The following is a 17,262-nucleotide window of genomic DNA, read 5'->3' as shown; positions in this document are numbered from 1 at the left end:
GAAGCAAAGTGACCTCTGTACAGAAAGTTTGCAATACCATTTTAACATAAGGAGAAGTAGGACCGTACTGAGTACAAGCGTCCTTAAATTTTTTTTTTTTTAAAGTTAGATTGAGCGGCGCATATCGACGCAGACCAGAATAAGAGTGTGATAAAGGGGAATTGAAGGAGTAGAAGAAGCAGAAGTATACTGGTGATTACTGGCGTCCGTGTGTGAAGAAGGATACAGAGAAGCAGGCTGAGGGGATGGCAACGTGACCAGTTGAGGAACTGAAACGACAGGAGGGTGAGGGGCTGAAGTGGATGGGGGAAGGCCTGCAGAATTACAGGTAAATTGTAGTTTGGTCCCGGAGCCATTAGGTGACACCTAGAGGCAAATGCTGCAAAGGTTTGAAGAGGGACGAATTAGCATATCTATGGTCCTGGGCTGTGTGAGTCACGGCCACGGGCGCTGCAAGTACTGGCTCTTCCTGAAAAGAAGTAAGATCATCAGGGGGTAACGTTAGGCCAAAGTCACCAGAGTCAGACGTTGAATTTTCAGCATCGTTAGGTGGAAGAGGAGTAGCTGAATGGAGAGGCTGATCAGATACCGAAGGCCGTGTGAGAGATAAGTTGAGGAGGTATTGGGATGGCAGGCACCAAGGCCCAATCATCCCAAGCAGTGACAGGAGCACAGTTCCCTGTTGAGACAAAGTCCTGGAATGCTGTAAAAAGATCCAATACTTTTACATATACGGTTCCTTTTTTAGGAAACCAAGGACAGTATTTTTCCATCGCCCCGAATAGAGAGACCATATTTTCCATGGGCACCCAAATCATTCCTTGTTTTAACCAGAGTTTAATATAGAAGAGATAGGTATAATTTTTATACTCCGTGTGTCCCATAGTTAACCCGGACCATAAACAGACTACTCACCAGTCGTCAGGGAGTCGAACACACGTATCTGTGAACCAAGCCGATGTCGTTTCACCGCACCTACCAAAGGGAGTCAGGTTCCCACGTGCACTTGGGAAAAAAGAAAGTCCACGTTGGCGCCAGATATTGGGAGAACCCGCTCCTGGTATTTAACGTGGGCTTTTCTGTTTCCTAAGTGTCTCGGCTGGGTTGAGAAATAAAGGGAAAGAGCACAAGAGAGAGAAATTTAAAGCTGGGCGTCCGGGGCAGACATCACATGTCACCAGGATCCGTGATATTCCCCGAGCAGTAAAACCAGCAAGTTTTTATTAGCGATTTTCAAAAGGGGAGGGAGTGCACGAATAGGGTGTGGGTCACAGAGATCACACACTTCACAAGGTAATAAAATATCACAAAGCAAATGGAGGCAGGGCGAGATCACAGGACCTCCGGATGAGGCGAAATTAAAATTGCTAATGAAGTTTCGGGCAGTATTGTCGTTGATAACATCTTATCAGGAAACAGGGCTTGAGAGCAGATAACCTGTCTCACCACAATTTATTAGGCGGGAATTTTCCTCATCCTAATCAGCCTGGGAGCTCTACAGGAAACCTGGGCTTATTTCATCCCTTCCGCTTCGACCATAAGGCACACACTTCTAAAGGGGCCGTCTATAGGCCTGCCTTCAGGGCGCATTCTCTTTCTCAGGGATGTTCCTTGCTGAGAAAAAGAATTCAGCGATATTTCTCCTATTTGCTTATGAAAGAGGAGAAATATAGCTCTGTTCCGTCCGGCTCACCCGCGGCCAGTTCAAAGTTACCTCTCTTGTTCCCTGAACATCGCTGTTATCCTGTTCTTTTTTTTTTTTTAATGCTCAGATTTCATATTGTTCAAACACACGTGCTCTACAAACAATTTGTGCGGCTGATACAATCACAGGGTCCTGAGGTGACATTCAACCTCCTCAGTTTACGAAGAAGATGACGGGATTAAGAGATTAAGGTAAAGACAGGCATAGGAAAACACAAGGGTATTGATTGGGGAAGTGATAAGTGTCCATGAAATCTTCACAATTTATGTTCAGAGATTACAGTAAAGACAGGTGTAAGAAATTGTAAAAGTATTAATTTTGGGAACTAATAAATGTCCATGAAATCTTCACAATTTATATTCTTCTGCCACGGCTTCAGCTGGTCCCTCCGTTCGGGGTCCCTGACTTCCCGCAACAGTTCGTGTTATTGATGAAAAGTTTTTTATTAATCAAGATCTCTTTTCTTTGGAAATGAAAGCTTTAGGATTTTTGTGTGCATGGTTGTAATTCTGAAATTTCATAAGATTCACTCCAAGTTTGTTCCTCTTTCACTCCTCCTGCCTAGCATTAGGTGAGCTTTGCCCACTGATGAAATGTCTTCAGATGGGGAAAGTCCTTCAGTCATTCAGGGATATGCTTTGTAATGGATTAGTCCTCAGCAATTCTGACCTCTAGCCGGAGCCCTATCAGAGGGGTACCTCTCGCCTAAGCAAGGAGAATGTATCGTAGGGACTTTACCTGTGAGTTGGTAAGTAGAGGTAGGAAGTTCTGGAGGAACTGGAAGAGAGGTTTGGGAGACTGTCAGGGGGTGGGGGTGGGAAACTGGTCCCTGGCATTCAAGAGGCATCATTGCCAGCCCTGCATTCTTCATGCACCTGGGCAAGTCAGCAATGTGCATCCTTGCTGCCCTGGCTGTGGCATTCCTCATGGCCTGTGGATATAAAGAATGTGCACAGCTCTACAATGATTAGTGCCAGAGTTGTAAAGGCCATGAGATGGGAATATTAGTTTATGGAAGCCAGCTTTTTTTTTTTTTTATTCTGTTTCTGAGAACTAAATTAGAATATTAGTAAAATCACTATTTTTAAGTATATTAGAATAATTCTGAATACTCTCATTAGTTCTGTTTTCCTAAGATTAGTCACCTAAGATGATTTTATTATCTGAAACTTATCTGGAATAATTTTTGTGTCATGACTTTTAGATCTTGTGGAATATCTATTTAGATATCATTACCATTGCTTCATCTCCATAGTTTGTGGGTGTATTTGTTTTTTTTTAAATATCCGAAATTAGGTTTTGATCACACCAGAGAGTATCACATTGGGTACACATCCCACCAAAATGAAGTGTGACAATGTATGGAGATAAGAGTGGCTTTCCTGAGCTGATTAAATGCCCGTGGAAAACTACCGTATGAGTGCATTCTCACATTGCTCTACAGATATACCTGAGACCCGTCATTTATAAAGAAAGAGGTTTGATTGGCTGATGGTTCTATAAGCTGTACAGGCAGCATGGCAGCCTCTGCTTCTGGGGAAACCTCAGGGAGCTTTTACCCATCACAGAAGGCAAAGCTGGAGCTGGAGCCTTCACATGGCCACAGCAGGAAGAAGAGAGAAGGAGAAGGTGTCACACACTTTATTTATTTATTTATTTATTTATTATTTTGGGGGGAGCAGGGGCAGAGTCTCGCTCCCTTGCCCAGGCTGGAGTGCCATGTGGTGGGATCTCGGCTCACTGCAACCCCTGCCTCGGTAGTTCAAGCAATTCTCCTGACTCAGCCTTCCCAGTAGCTGGGATCACAGGTGCCCGCCACCACGCCCAGCTAATTTTTGTATTTTAGTAGAGACAGGGTTACACCGTGTTGGTCAGGCTGGTCTCAAACTCCTCATCTCAGGTGATCTGCCTGCCTTGGCCTCCCAAAGTGCTGGGGCTACAGGTGTGAGCACTGCACCCGGCCACCACACACTTTTAAACGACCGAATCGCGTAAGAATTCACTCACTCACTATCAGGAGAACAGTACTGAGAGGGTGATGCTAAACCAACTGTGAGAAATCTGCCCCGTGAGCCAGTCACCTCCCACCAGCCCCCACCCCAACACTGGGGATTACAATTCAACATGCGATTTGGGTGGAGACACAGAGCCAAACCACATCAGCTACATATTCAACATATATTTACTTCTTCAGAGCCGACAAAGTGGCAGGCATTGTTCTAGGCACAGCCAACACCATATGGAAAAAGAACTATGTTCTCTACTATTATAGCTTCACATTCTAGTGAGAAGCAATAATTAATAATAAAGAATACACAACATTGGATAATTTCCATCAACCATAGCACGGAAAAAGCAATCTAGAAGAAGAGCAAGATGGGAGGGTTTGCACTTTGAACTTTAAGACTTGTTGTAAAGCTAAAGTAATCTGAACAATGTGGTATTGGCCTAAGAACTGACAAATATTTCAGTGGAAGAGAGTAGACAGCCCAGAAATAGACCCTCACTTAAAACATTTACTCAGTTTCTAAGGAAGGCACAGAACAATCCAGTGAGGGAAAGAAAGTCTCTTTAAAAAATGGCCTGACTGGGCCAGGAATGGTGGCTCATGCCTATAATTCCAGCACTTTGGGAGGCCAAGGCGGGTGGATCACCTGAGGTCAGGAGTTCAAGACCAGACTGGCCAACATGGTGAAACCCCGTCTCTACTAAAAATACAAAAATTAGCCGGGCATGGTGGTGGGTGCCTGTAGTTCCAGCTACTCGGGAGGTTGAGGCAGGAGAATCACTTGAACCTGGGAGGTGGAGACTGCAGTGAGCCAAGATCATGCCACTGCACTCCAACCTGGGCGACAGAGTGAGACTCCATCTCAAAAAAAAAAGGTCTGACTGACTGGGCATACACACCAAATACTGTGACTCCTACTTCATGCATACACAATAATTAATTTAGGAAAGATCACAGACCTTAACATAAAAGCTAACACCATAAAGCTTTTTAGAGGAGAGTATCTAAGTAGAAAAGTTTCTTAGAGAAGACACAGAAACAATACAAATAAAAGAGAAAATGATAAACTAGACTTCATCATAATTAAGAAGACATTAGTAAGAAAATAAATAGGCCGGGAATAAATATTTACAAAATAGGAATCTGACAAAGAACTAATACTCAGACACATAAAAAATTCCTACAGTACAATAATAAAAAGGAAACAATCTAATAGATGAGCAAAATATTTGAATATATAAGGGAAGATAAATGAACAGTAAGCACATGAAAATTTTTAAATATCATTAGTCCACAGGGAAATGCAAATTAAAAGCATAATTAGCTATCACTACATACTCACCAGAATGATTTAAAAAAATAAAAATAGGCATCAAATGTTGTCAGGGACATTGGTGGTGTGATACTTTCCCAAAAGATCTGGTAGTTTCTCATAAAATCAAACGGCCTCACCAAATGGCCCAGCCATTCCAATCCTAGTTATTTACCCCCCAAAAATAGAACAGAGTCATGTGTTGCTTAATTATGGGGATACATTCTGAGAAATGCATTGTTAGGAGACTTCATCCTTGTGGGAACATCATAGGGAGTGCTTATACAAAACTAGATAGGACGGCCTGTGGCGCCCAGGCTGCAAAATCAGCCAGCCAGCCTGTGACTGCACTGAATACCGGAGGCAGTTGTAACACAATGGGAAGTACTTGTGTATCTAAACATAGAAAAGGTAAGTGAAAATATGGTAGGAAAGATTACAAATGGCACTGCCACAGGGCACCTAGCACAAATGGAGCTTGCAGAACTGGAAGCGGCTCTGGGTGAGTCTGTGAGTGGGTGGTGAGTGACTGTGAAGGCCTAGGACATGGCTGTGCACCACTGCAGACTTTATGAACACTGTACACTTAGGTTATACTAAACCTATTTAAAAATTATACTTTCTTCAATAATAATTAACTTACTATAACTGTTTTACTTTGTAAATGTTTTAATTTTTCAAAACTTTTTGACTCTTGTAATAATGCTTGTTTTAAAACACATTGTACACCTATACAAAAGTATTTTCTTTCTTTATATTCTTATTTTATAAGCTTTTTTGTTTTTAATTTTCTTTTTTTTTTTTAACTTTTTAAACGTTTTTGTTAAAAACAAAGACAGAAACACACACATTAGCCTAGGCCTGCTCAGAGTCACGATCTTCAATGTCACTGCCTTCCACCACGTCGTGTCCCACTGGAAGGTCTTCAGGGGCCACAGCATGCACAGACCTGTCATCTCCTATGAGAACAGCGCCTTCTTCTGGAATCCCTCCTGAAGGACCTGCCTGAGGCTGTTTTACAGTTAACTTAAAAAAAAAAATAAGTAGGAGTATATTCTAAAATTATGATAAAAAGTATAGTAAATACATAAATCAGTAACATATTCATTTATTACCATTATCAACTATTATGTACTGTACATAATTGTGTGCGCTATATTTTATATAACTAGTAGTAGGTTTGTTTACACCAGCATCACTATACACATGTGAGGAATGCATTGCACTATGATACTACGATGGCTACATTAGTAGGTGATAAGAATTTTTCAGTTACATTATGATCTGCAGTGAATCTTTATTTATATGATTGTAAAATTGTGATTGAGGCTGGGCACATTGGTTCATGCCTGTAATCCCAGCATTTTAGGAGGCCAATGCTAGAGGATCACTTGATGTCAAAAGTTTGAGACCAGGCTGGGCAACATAGTGAGACCCTATCTCGCTATAAAATTTTAAAAAATAATAAAAAATTAGCTGGGTGTGGTGGTACATGCCTGTAGTCCCAGCTATTTGGGAAGCTGCGGTGGGAGGAGCCCTTGAGCCCAGGAGTTGGAGGCTGCAGTGAGCCGTGATAGCACCACTGTACTCTAGCCTGGGCAACAGAGTGAGACCCTGTCTCTAAAAATAAATAAATAAACACAATTAATTTTTAAAATTGTAAATGATATTTACTGACTTTAGATTTTCTGGATTGATGTAGGCCAAGGACCCCATATGTACACAGTTTCAGGATAACATGCTAACATTTCACATCTTGACAATGTCAAGCAATGTTATAGCTGACAGTTTTAAGAAATGTAAGAATGGAAGAAATGTGGAGAAAAATGTACTTATTTATTTTAAATAAAATAAAAATTAACTGGCTGCGCATGGTGGCTCACACCTGTAATCCCAGCACTTTGGGAGGCTGAAGTGGGCAGATCATGAAGTCAAGAGATGGAGAGCATCCTGGCCAACATGGTAAAACCTCGTCTGTACTAAAAATACAAAAATTAGCCGGGAGTGGTGGCGGGTGCCTGTAATCCCAGCTACTCGGGAGGCTGAGGCAGGAGAATCGCTTGAACCTGGGAGGCAGGTTGCAGTGAGCTGAGATTGCGCCATTGCACTCCAGCCTCGTGACAGAGCGAGACTCCATCTCAAAAACAAAACAAAACAAAAACAAAAACAAACAAACAAAATTAACTAAAGAGAAGTGAAGAGAATGAAGGAAAAATATAATTAAATTCCTATTTTTATAGTGAAATCAGAAAATGAAGAAATAGAAGGGCAAGAATATTAAGCTTATGGAGGTAATCATGAGAATTACAGAGAGAACCTATCAAGAGAGAGACACTGCCGCTGCAACTGGGATCAAGGTGAAGGATGGGAAGGAAGTTTGGATGTTTTGTTTTTTACCTTTCTGTACTGTTTGAAATGTTTCTATTTGATGTATTACTTGTATAATATGCACCTGTAGGGCATAAGAGTAGGAGTAATAATATACATAGTCATATTTTGGTGATATATTTTACAAGGAATATACCAATGCATTTGAAAGCCATCTGCTATTAATGTTGCTCATACTTTTTAATGTTTCTTCTATACAGCAGAATCATGCGACAGACTTTGCCTTACATCTACTTTTGGGGAGGACTTTTGCCCTTTGGGATGCTGTGTGCATCCTCCACCAACAAATGCACTGTTAGCCATGAAGTTGCTGACTGCAGCCACCTGAAGTTGACTCAGGTACCCAATGACCTCCCCACAAACATAACAGTGTTGAATCTTACCCATAATCAACTCAGAAGATTACCAGCTGCCAATTTTACAAGATATAGCCAACTAACTATCTTGGATGTAGGATTTAACAGCATCTCAAAACTGGAGCCAGAATTGTGCCAAAAACTTCCCATGTTAAAAGTTTTGAACCTCCAGCACAATGAGCTATCTCAACTTTCTGATAAAACCTTTGCCTCCTGCACGAATTTGACGGAGCTCCATCTCATGTCCAACTCAATCCAGAAAATTAAAAATAATCCCTTTGTAAAGCAGAAGGTAAGATGAAAATGTCTATTGTTACTAATGTTTTTAAGTCACTTATCCATCCTTAGACTTACTATCTAAACATCAAAGTAAGAAAAAGGAAGAAATTTGATCTAATTCAATTTGCCACAAATATTGCCATTATAATAGAAAATGCTTCCAAAAGAGAAAATATACTCTTAAATCAATTTCATCCTTAATTTTCAATGTTTGCCTCTCTCGCTTTTTCCCATTAGAAACAGAACTTAGATGCAAGAGGTAGAAGTAACGAACAGAGAAGAATCAGAATATCCCATAAGAACATGGACACTAAGCTTTCAATGCTGCTGGTTTAGTATGTGAAGTCATGAAAAAAGTCTAGAGTCCAAATCTGACTTAAATAAAATTAACAAATTGATACAATGATCAAGTAAATTGTTCAACTAAAAATTACCTACTCCTGGTTTAAGAAATCTCCTCAATGGCTATTTCAATGACTTGTTCAATAGTGGTATCACTTTTTCAATGACGGCTACCTTTTTCTTTTCAACACTTTGCTTGAATTTTAGTTTTTTTCTTTTCTTTTCTTTTTAGTTGATGTTTAGTAATTGTACATATTTATGAGATACAGAATGCAGATCTTTCAATATGTGTATAAAATATGTAATGATTAAATCAGGGTGATTATCATATCCATCATCTCAAATATTTCTTATTTGTGTTATGAACATTCAAAATACCTTCTTCTAGCTCTTAAAAAATATACAATAAATCACAGTTAACCATATTCACCCTACAATGCTTTAGAGCACCAGAAGAAAAAAAAAAGAAAACAAAAAAAAAAACGCATGCTATTGTTTCTAAATCTGAGGCAATTATTAAGTGCTTTTCTTTAACCAAAGTGATTTTCAAGTTACTTCATTTTATGGCCTTGTAAAAAATTGAGCATTGCTCTTCCTCAGATGGCAAGAATAGTCTACAAATGTAAATATGCTGTGAAACATAAAGTGATTTGCTCCCTGGCTATTTTAAATCTTCTCTTGGGTCTTCTTAGAGTCTAATGTGGATGAAAATCTTCTAATACAAAGGCCTCAAAATCTTGCTAGAGAAGTCATTTTAAAATGTTATTTTTGTAAAGACTTAAATTAAAAAACCTGCTTCTCGTTAATAGAGATTACATTAGATTTTGCCTTAACTGGTATCATCAGCTTTTCCTTACCTTTTGCCTGAATTTGAAGCGTACATATTCAAAAGTAGCAAAGGGTGATAAAACATCCCACAGTACCGACAAAGCAAACAAAATATTCTGTACTAGTCATGATCCAAAATTCATATAACTATGAATCTTTCTCAGTATAAAAATCTGTTTAAAATTCCATAGATGACAAAATTCTACTCATGTTTTTTAAGAAAACATTCTGTTCTTTTTTCTGATACTTATTTTCAAGGTTAATGCCTGACGCTGTGTTTGATAAGCCACGTGAAAATCGTTGCATCATAAGTAAATGGTTATGAAAAATAAGTTTATAGGCCGGGCGCGGTGGCTTAAGCCTGTAATCCCAGCACTTTGGGAGGCCGAGGCGGGCGGATCACGAGGTCAGGAGATCGAGACCATCCTGGTTAACACGGTGAAACCCCGTCTCTACTAAAAAAATACAAAAAACTAGCCGGGCAAGGTGGCAGGCGCCTGTAGTCCCAGCTACTCGGGAGGCTGAGGCAGGAGAATGGCGTAAACCCGGGAGGCGGAGCTTGCAGTGAGCTGAGATCCGGCCACTGCACTCCAGCCTGGGGACAGAGCGAGACTCCATCTCAAAAAAAAAAAAAAGAAAGAAAGAAAAGAAAAATAAGTTTATAAATTAGCAATGTTCCTTATATCATAAATAAGCTTAAATCCTTCTTATTTTGGTAAGAGAAATAAAATGATTCTTGAAGAAATAAAATCCTTCCTACAATGGTTTCAAGGGTAACCATCACAAAGATTATAACATAACAAAGATTAATCAGAACAAAGATTTTTTATTATGCTTACTGTTAGTATTCTACAGAATAATAGAGGTGTTGATTTTATTGTTGAAATATTTTTAAGGTGTACTTACATTTAAAAGAACTTTTTGACATCAAGACTCTAACATATGCTTCTTATTTTTTCCCTTCAGAATTTAATCACATTAGATCTGTCTCATAATGGCTTGTCATCTACAAAATTAGGAACTCAGGTTCAGCTGGAAAATCTCCAAGAGCTTCTATTATCAAACAATAAAATCCAAGCGCTAAAAAGTGAAGAACTTGATATCCTTGCCAATTCATCTTTAAAAAAATTAGAGTTGTCATCGAATCAAATTAAAGAGGTAAGAAGTAAGGTAAAATTATTTTGCATTCTGCCTTTAAGGTGGGTGGTCCCTATCTGTGTCACAGACACAGGAATCTGATGTTCTCTAGCCTTTGCCTGTCTTCCAGCGTTCCTTCACACCTACTGCTTGGGGGCATTGGTGCCACCCTCATGAGAGCTCAGGCAGCCCCAGGAGAGGTTGGGAGACGGGACTCTGCAGTCCTGCAGCACTGGGTGGAACCCCCGTGCCATGACCTCGGGAACATCCTTATCCTCTCTGAGTCTGTGTCCTCACTTGCAAAGTGGAAATAGTGTTCTCTGTCACACAAACTCTCGGAAAGAATTATTAATAAAAGAGTACGATGGTCAAGAGCCCCAGGTTCACAGTTGGGTTAGCTGGCCTGGTCTCTGGGCTGTGTCTTTTAACCATCCTGTTATCAGACAAGTTATTCAAGTTCTCCCTCTCCAGCCTCCCAGCTCTACCTCCGGCGTGATAATGACTCTACCTCACAGGACTGTGTGGTAAAGAATTTAGGACTGTGTCTGGCACAGGCAGGGCTCAGGAAATGATAAGCAGCACTACGTTGTTATAAAAACCTTCCTACAATGAAGTCAGCTTAAATAACTGACAGGACTGTCTCTTTTTGGAATCATGATCTTCAGGCTTACCATTTTCTGTCACGGGGGAGCAACAACTATCTGGACCGGTGGCACAGGGGTAAAAAAATTTACCAAGACAGTTGTAGGTGGAGAAAGGCACGTTTGTCAGTGAAAGTAGGAAACTACACTGCGAGAAGGCACCGGGCATTTCAGCAAGAGAAGCTGACTGCAAAGAAACAAAGGCTTGCTGGGATTTTACAGGATTATGTTGATGTTGAAGAGGGCTTTGTGCAGCACTGACAGCACCCAGGTTGCAGTGGGTTAACTTGCAGGGGCCTGGGGAGAGAGCTGGGCACAGGAAGATTGTCAGTTATTTGCACAGAAGGGCTATGTGTCCTGGATCATGAAGAAAGAAATAACTTACCTGCTCTTTTGCTTTCTCTCGGTCCTGTCGACTGACTCCTTTTCCCTAAATAGGATTCTGCATTTTCACATACAGGTTGTCTGTATTCTACACTCACTTTGTTCCAGGCTACAAGACTACTGGAAATCCTTACTTACAACTCGATTCATTTTCAGACATAAAAATAAATGGCGTACAAATTTATCCTGAGATATGAAGATGTTTTGTGCAAGCTATTCATTTTCTTTTTTTAAACAGCATTTTCTATGATTAAGACATTTATTATAGTAATGGCATTAAATATATCAATAAATGAGAAACAATAATAATAAGGGGTGATTTAAAAAAATCACTCAAATGTCCATAGTCAGAAACAACCACTGTTAGCATTTGGGTACATGTATCCCTGGCTTTTCTCCAAATAATTATAAGGAAAAACAACAGCTTAAATTCTTACTGTACTGAAATCATACTGTTTTTTTAAATCCTTAAGGCACTTAACTGTGTGTCAAGTACTGTGATAAATTTTAAATAGTATTTTATATAGTATAATTTTGTATAGTATAATAATAGTATTTTATATAGTATAATTATATAGTATATTTTATATAGTAAAATTTTATATAGTATTTTTAATCAACTTACTCTTCTTTTCTTTTCTTTTCTTTTTTGAGACTGAGTTTTACTTTTTGTTGCCCAGGCTGGAGTGCAGTGGCACGATCTGGACTCACTGCAACCTCCAGCTCCCGGGTTCAAGCGATTCTCCTGTCTCAGCCTCCCAAGTAGCTGGGATTACAGGTGCCCGCCACCACGCCCAGCTAATTTTTGTATTTTTAGTAGAGACAGGGCTTCACTGTGTTGGCCAGGCTGTCTCGAACTCCTGACCTCAGGCGATCGGCCTGCCTCGGCCTCCCAAACTGCTGGAATTACAGGCGTGAGCCACCGTGTCTGGCCTAATCAACTTATTCTTAATTGTCATTTTCACAAAAGAAACTGAGATGAAGAAAGTTAACGTGACATATCTCAGGCCCCACAGGATCCACCTGGGACAGAGCTGGGTTTCTGGCTTGCTGGGACCCGAGGCCCTGCTCCTAACAGTTATGCTATATCGCCCTCCGAAGATCATGACGTCTCCTGCTCTTTAGATTTAATATGATATCATGAACATCTCCCATACAATTAAGAATCATTCCAAAGCTAAATTTTACTGCCTGTAAAATAGTGCTATCATGTAGATTTATCGTACTTCATTTCATTATTTTCAGCTTTGCATTTTAACTCATTTGTTTATGATAAAGCACCCTTTCTTCTACACTTCTCTTTTTTCCCATCAGCCCTACTGTCCCCCAAGTGACACATTACAAATCAGAGCCCCCTCCAGGCTGGGTGTGGTGGCTCACGCTTGTAATCCCAGCACTTTGGGAGGTCGAAATGGGGGTGGATCATGAGGTCAGGAGTTCGAGACCAGCCTGGCCAACATGGTGAAATCCCGTCTTTACTAAGAATACAAAAAAATTTGCCAGGCGTGGTGGCAGTCGCCTCTAATCTTAGCTACTTAGGAGGCTGAGGCAGGAGAATCGCTTGAACCCAGGAGGCGGGGGTTGCAGGGAGCTGAGATCGCACCACTGCACTGCAGCCTGGAGGACAGAGCGAAACTTTGTCTCAAAAAAAAAAAAAAAGAAAAGAAAAGAAAAGAAAAAGAAATCAGAGCCCTTTACTCCCCTGGCATTTTAACTAGCAGGACTGGCCCCCATCCTCCCTGGATTCCTTCTCTCCCACCTGCTGTTCTCTTGTCACCAATGTGAGTCCCAGAACAGCCAAGGCACGGGTAAGGGTGTGGGACGGAGCACAAGGGAGTTGGAAAAACACAACAATAAAATAAAGTCAGGAGAAAATCTGGCTGGAAAGATGAGAGGGAGAGCTGGAGCTCGGAGTTCCAGAAAGGAAAGGGTGCCGCCACCGCCTCATCATCAAAGCCATCCACTCCTTCCTTGCATGAGGCTCACTGAGAACAGCGGCACCAAGACAGAACCAGGAACTGCCCCAGGAATGACTTCATGAGCAGTTTATTCATTGCAATTGTTCTCATGGTGATAAAGTACCAGGAGATTGATCCCGGACTGGAAGGTCAGAGAAGGCTCCCTGAAAAGGTGGCATCTATGCTGAGGCTGTGAATGCTGAGCAGAAGCTAGCCAGTGGCCAGGGGAGTCAGAGGCTGGAGCAAGAGGTGGGCGCTGCAAGTAAGGAAGGACTCGTGCATTAGAGGAAGGGGGAGAAATGCTCTGCCCACAGGATGTGGTGAAGGGTGAGTGGAGATGGAGTAAAGAACTGCATCGAGCTGGGCACAGTGGCTCATGCCTATAATCCCAGCACTTTGGGAGGCTGAGGCGGGTGGATCACGAGGTCAGGAGTTCGAGACCAGCCTGGCTAACATGGTGAAACCCCATCTCTACTAAAAATACAAAATTAGCTGGACATGGTGGCGGGCGCCTGTAATGCCAGCAACTCAGGAGGCTGAGGAAAGAGAATTGCTTGAACTCGGGAGGCGGAGGCTGCAGTGAGCTAAGATCGCACCACTGCACTCTAGCCTGGGCGACAGAGTGAGATTCCATCTCAGGAAAAAAAAAAACAAAAACAAAAACAAAAAAACAGAACTGCATCTAAGCTTTTCAACAACCTTACAGATTCTGTGCTCTTTTGATTGTTAACCTCTTTTTTTCTACCTTTTTTAGTTTTCTCCAGGGTGTTTTCACGCAATTGGAAGATTATTTGGCCTCTTTCTGAACAATGTCCAGCTGGGTCCCAGCCTCACAGAGAAGCTATGTTTGGAGTTAGCACACACAAGCATTCGGAATCTGACTCTGAGTAACAGCCAGCTGTCCACCACCAGCAATACAACTTTCTTGGGACTAAAGTGGACGAATCTCACTATGCTTGATCTTTCCCACAACAACTTAAATGTGGTTGGTAACGATTCCTTTGTTTGGCTTCCACATCTAGAATATTTCTTCCTGGAGTATAATAATATACAGCATTTGTTCTCTCACTCTTTGCACGGGCTTTTCAACGTGCGGTACCTGAATTTGAAACGGTCTTTTACTAAACAAAGTATTTCCCTTGCTTCGCTCCCCAAGATTGATGATTTTTCTTTTCAGTGGCTAACACGTTTGGAGCACCTTAACATGGAAGATAATGATATTTCAGGCATAAAAAGCAATATGTTCACAGGATTGATAAACCTGAAATACTTAAGTCTATCCAACTCCTTTACAAGTTTGCAAACTTTGACAAATGAAACATTTGTATCCCTTGCTCATTCTCCCTTACACATACTCAACCTAACCAAGAATAAAATCTCAAAAATAGAGAGTGGTGCCTTCTCTTGGTTGGGCCACTTAGAAGTACTTGACCTGGGCCTTAATGAAATTGGGCAAGAACTCACAGGCCAGGAATGGAGAGGTCTTGAAAATATTTTCGAAATCTATCTTTCCTACAACAAGTACCTGCAACTGACTAGGAACTCCTTTGCCTTGGTCCCAAGCCTTCAACGACTGATGCTCCGAAGGGTGGCCCTTAAAAATGTGGATAGCTCTCCTTCACCATTCCAGCCTCTTCGTAACTTGACCATTCTGGATCTAAGCAACAACAACATAGCCAACATAAATGATGACATGTTGGAAGGTCTTGAGAAACTAGAAATTCTGGATTTACAGCATAACAACTTAGCACGGCTCTGGAAACACGCAAACCCTGGTGGTCCTGTTTATTTCCTAAGGGGTCTGTCTCACCTCCACATCCTTAACTTGGAGTCTAATGGCTTTGACGAGATCCCAGTTGAGGTCTTCAAGGATTTATTTGAACTAAAGATCATCGATTTAGGATTGAATAATTTAAACACACTTCCAGCGTCTGTCTTTGATAATCAGGTGTCTCTAAGGTCATTGAACCTTCAGAAGAATCTCATAACATCAGTTGAGAAGAAGGTTTTCGGGCCAGCTTTCAGGAACCTGAGTAACTTAGATATGCGCTTTAATCCCTTTGATTGCACATGTGAAAGTATTGCCTGGTTTGTTAATTGGATTAACAAGACCCATGCCAACATCCCTGAGCTGTCAAGCCACTACCTTTGCAACACTCCACCTCACTATCATGGGTTCCTAGTGAGACTTTTTGATACATCATCCTGCAAAGACAGTGCCCCCTTTGAACTCTTTTTCATGATCAATACCAGTATCCTGTTGATTTTTATCTTTGTTGTACTTCTCATCCACTTTGAGGGCTGGAGGATATCTTTTTACTGGAATGTTTCAGTACATCGAGTTCTTGGTTTCAAAGAAATAGACAGACAGAACAGTTTGAATATGCAGCATATATAATTCATGCCCATAAAGATAAGGAATGGGTCTGGGAACATTTCTCTTCAATGGAAAAGGAAGACCAATCTCTCAAATTTTGTCTGGAAGAAAGGGACTTTGAGGCAGGTGTTTTTGAACTGGAAGCAATTGTTAACAGCATCAAAAGAAGCAGAAAAATTATTTTTGTTATAACACACCATCTATTAAAAGACCCATTATGCAAAAGGTAGGTAAACATTGTGAAATTTTAAGTGTGTACTTGCTTTTCAATTAAACTTTTTTTTAATTTTTTTTTTTTTTTTTTTTAGATGGAGTCCCACTCTGTTGCCCAGGCTGGAGTGCAGTGGTGTGATCTCAGGTCACTGCAGCCTCCACCTCCCGGGTTCAAGTAATTCTCCTGCCTCAGCTTCTCGAGTAGCTAGGATTACCGGCACTTGCCCTCACGCCTGGCAAATTTTTGTAGTTTTAATAGAGATGGGGTTTCACCATGTTGGCCAGGCTGGTCTTGAACTCCTGGCCTCAGGTGATCTGCCCACCTGCCTCCCAAAGTTCTGGGATTCCAGACATGAGCCACCACACCCGGCTTCAATTAAACTTTTAAATATTACCAATATTACTCACAACTCAAATAATTTTAAAAATAAAATTAAGAAAAAAACCCCTGAGTTTCAGTAACCGCTTAAACTCTGTTACAGACTATTTTAAATAGTTGTGCTTCTGGCTGCTAAAAACTGTGTATTAATTCTTCGATACCTTTCTTTACTTAGATTCAAGGTACATCATGCCGTTCAACAAGCTATTGAACAAAATCTGGATTCCATTATATTGATTTTCCTTGAGGAGATTCCAGATTATAAACTGAACCATGCACTCTGTTTGCGAAGAGGAATGTTTAAATCTCGCTGCATCTTGAACTGGCCAGTTCAGAAAGAACGGATAGGTGCCTTTCATCATAAACTGCAAGTAGCACTTGGATCCAAAAACTCAGTGCATTAAATTTATTTAAATGTTCACTTAGCAAAGGAAAAACTTTCTCTATTTAAAAAGTTCCATGGCTAATTTAAGTTTTCCATAAAGGTGTTATAATTTGTTTATTCATATTTGTAAGTGATTATATTCTATCACAATTATATCTCTTCTAGGAAAATGTATCTCCTTATTTCAGGCCTATATTTGACAACTGACTAAATTTCACCCAAAATAAACATAGAAGCACATAAGAATATTCTCTGCTGATAAATATACAATTGGCCACTGAGCCTGTGATAACTTAAGGAGTTTTAAAACATTCCTCATTTTAAGAAAAGTTAGTTATATGAGGGTTTGTGATGATCTTTTTGTTTTTTGGATACACTTAGAAGAAAGATAATTGGTTCAATAGGTATGATGCTATTTCCTTTGTAAAAGAGTAAAACATATACCCATATTTTTAACGAGTTTAATTACAGTATTTTTTCAATGGAAAAACTTTGTATTTTAGTAAGTACTTGTCTCAGTGTTGATTTTGTTAAATGTTAAATATTTTTTAATATGCGTACCCAAGGGCA

General features: G+C 40.5%; 1 protein-coding gene across 1 annotated transcript in view; it reads left to right on the top strand.

Annotated features, from left to right (window-relative positions):
* TLR3 (toll like receptor 3) overlaps positions 1–16,935 on the top strand; it is a 34,422-nt gene extending 17,487 nt beyond the window's left edge. Inside the window, 5 exon segments of the mRNA XM_023221036.2 lie at positions 7,614–8,061; positions 10,185–10,376; positions 14,093–15,695; positions 15,698–15,941; positions 16,483–16,935. Of these exon segments, the coding sequence (XP_023076804.2) occupies positions 7,614–8,061; positions 10,185–10,376; positions 14,093–15,695; positions 15,698–15,941; positions 16,483–16,711 (2,716 nt within the window). The 3' untranslated portion in view covers positions 16,712–16,935.
* Positions 16,936–17,262: the final 327 nt, after the last annotated feature.

This window comes from Piliocolobus tephrosceles, chromosome 3, assembly GCF_002776525.5.
Source record: "Piliocolobus tephrosceles isolate RC106 chromosome 3, ASM277652v3, whole genome shotgun sequence".
Lineage (NCBI taxonomy): Eukaryota > Metazoa > Chordata > Mammalia > Primates > Cercopithecidae > Piliocolobus > Piliocolobus tephrosceles.
This window is presented reverse-complemented; position numbering and strand designations above follow the sequence as displayed.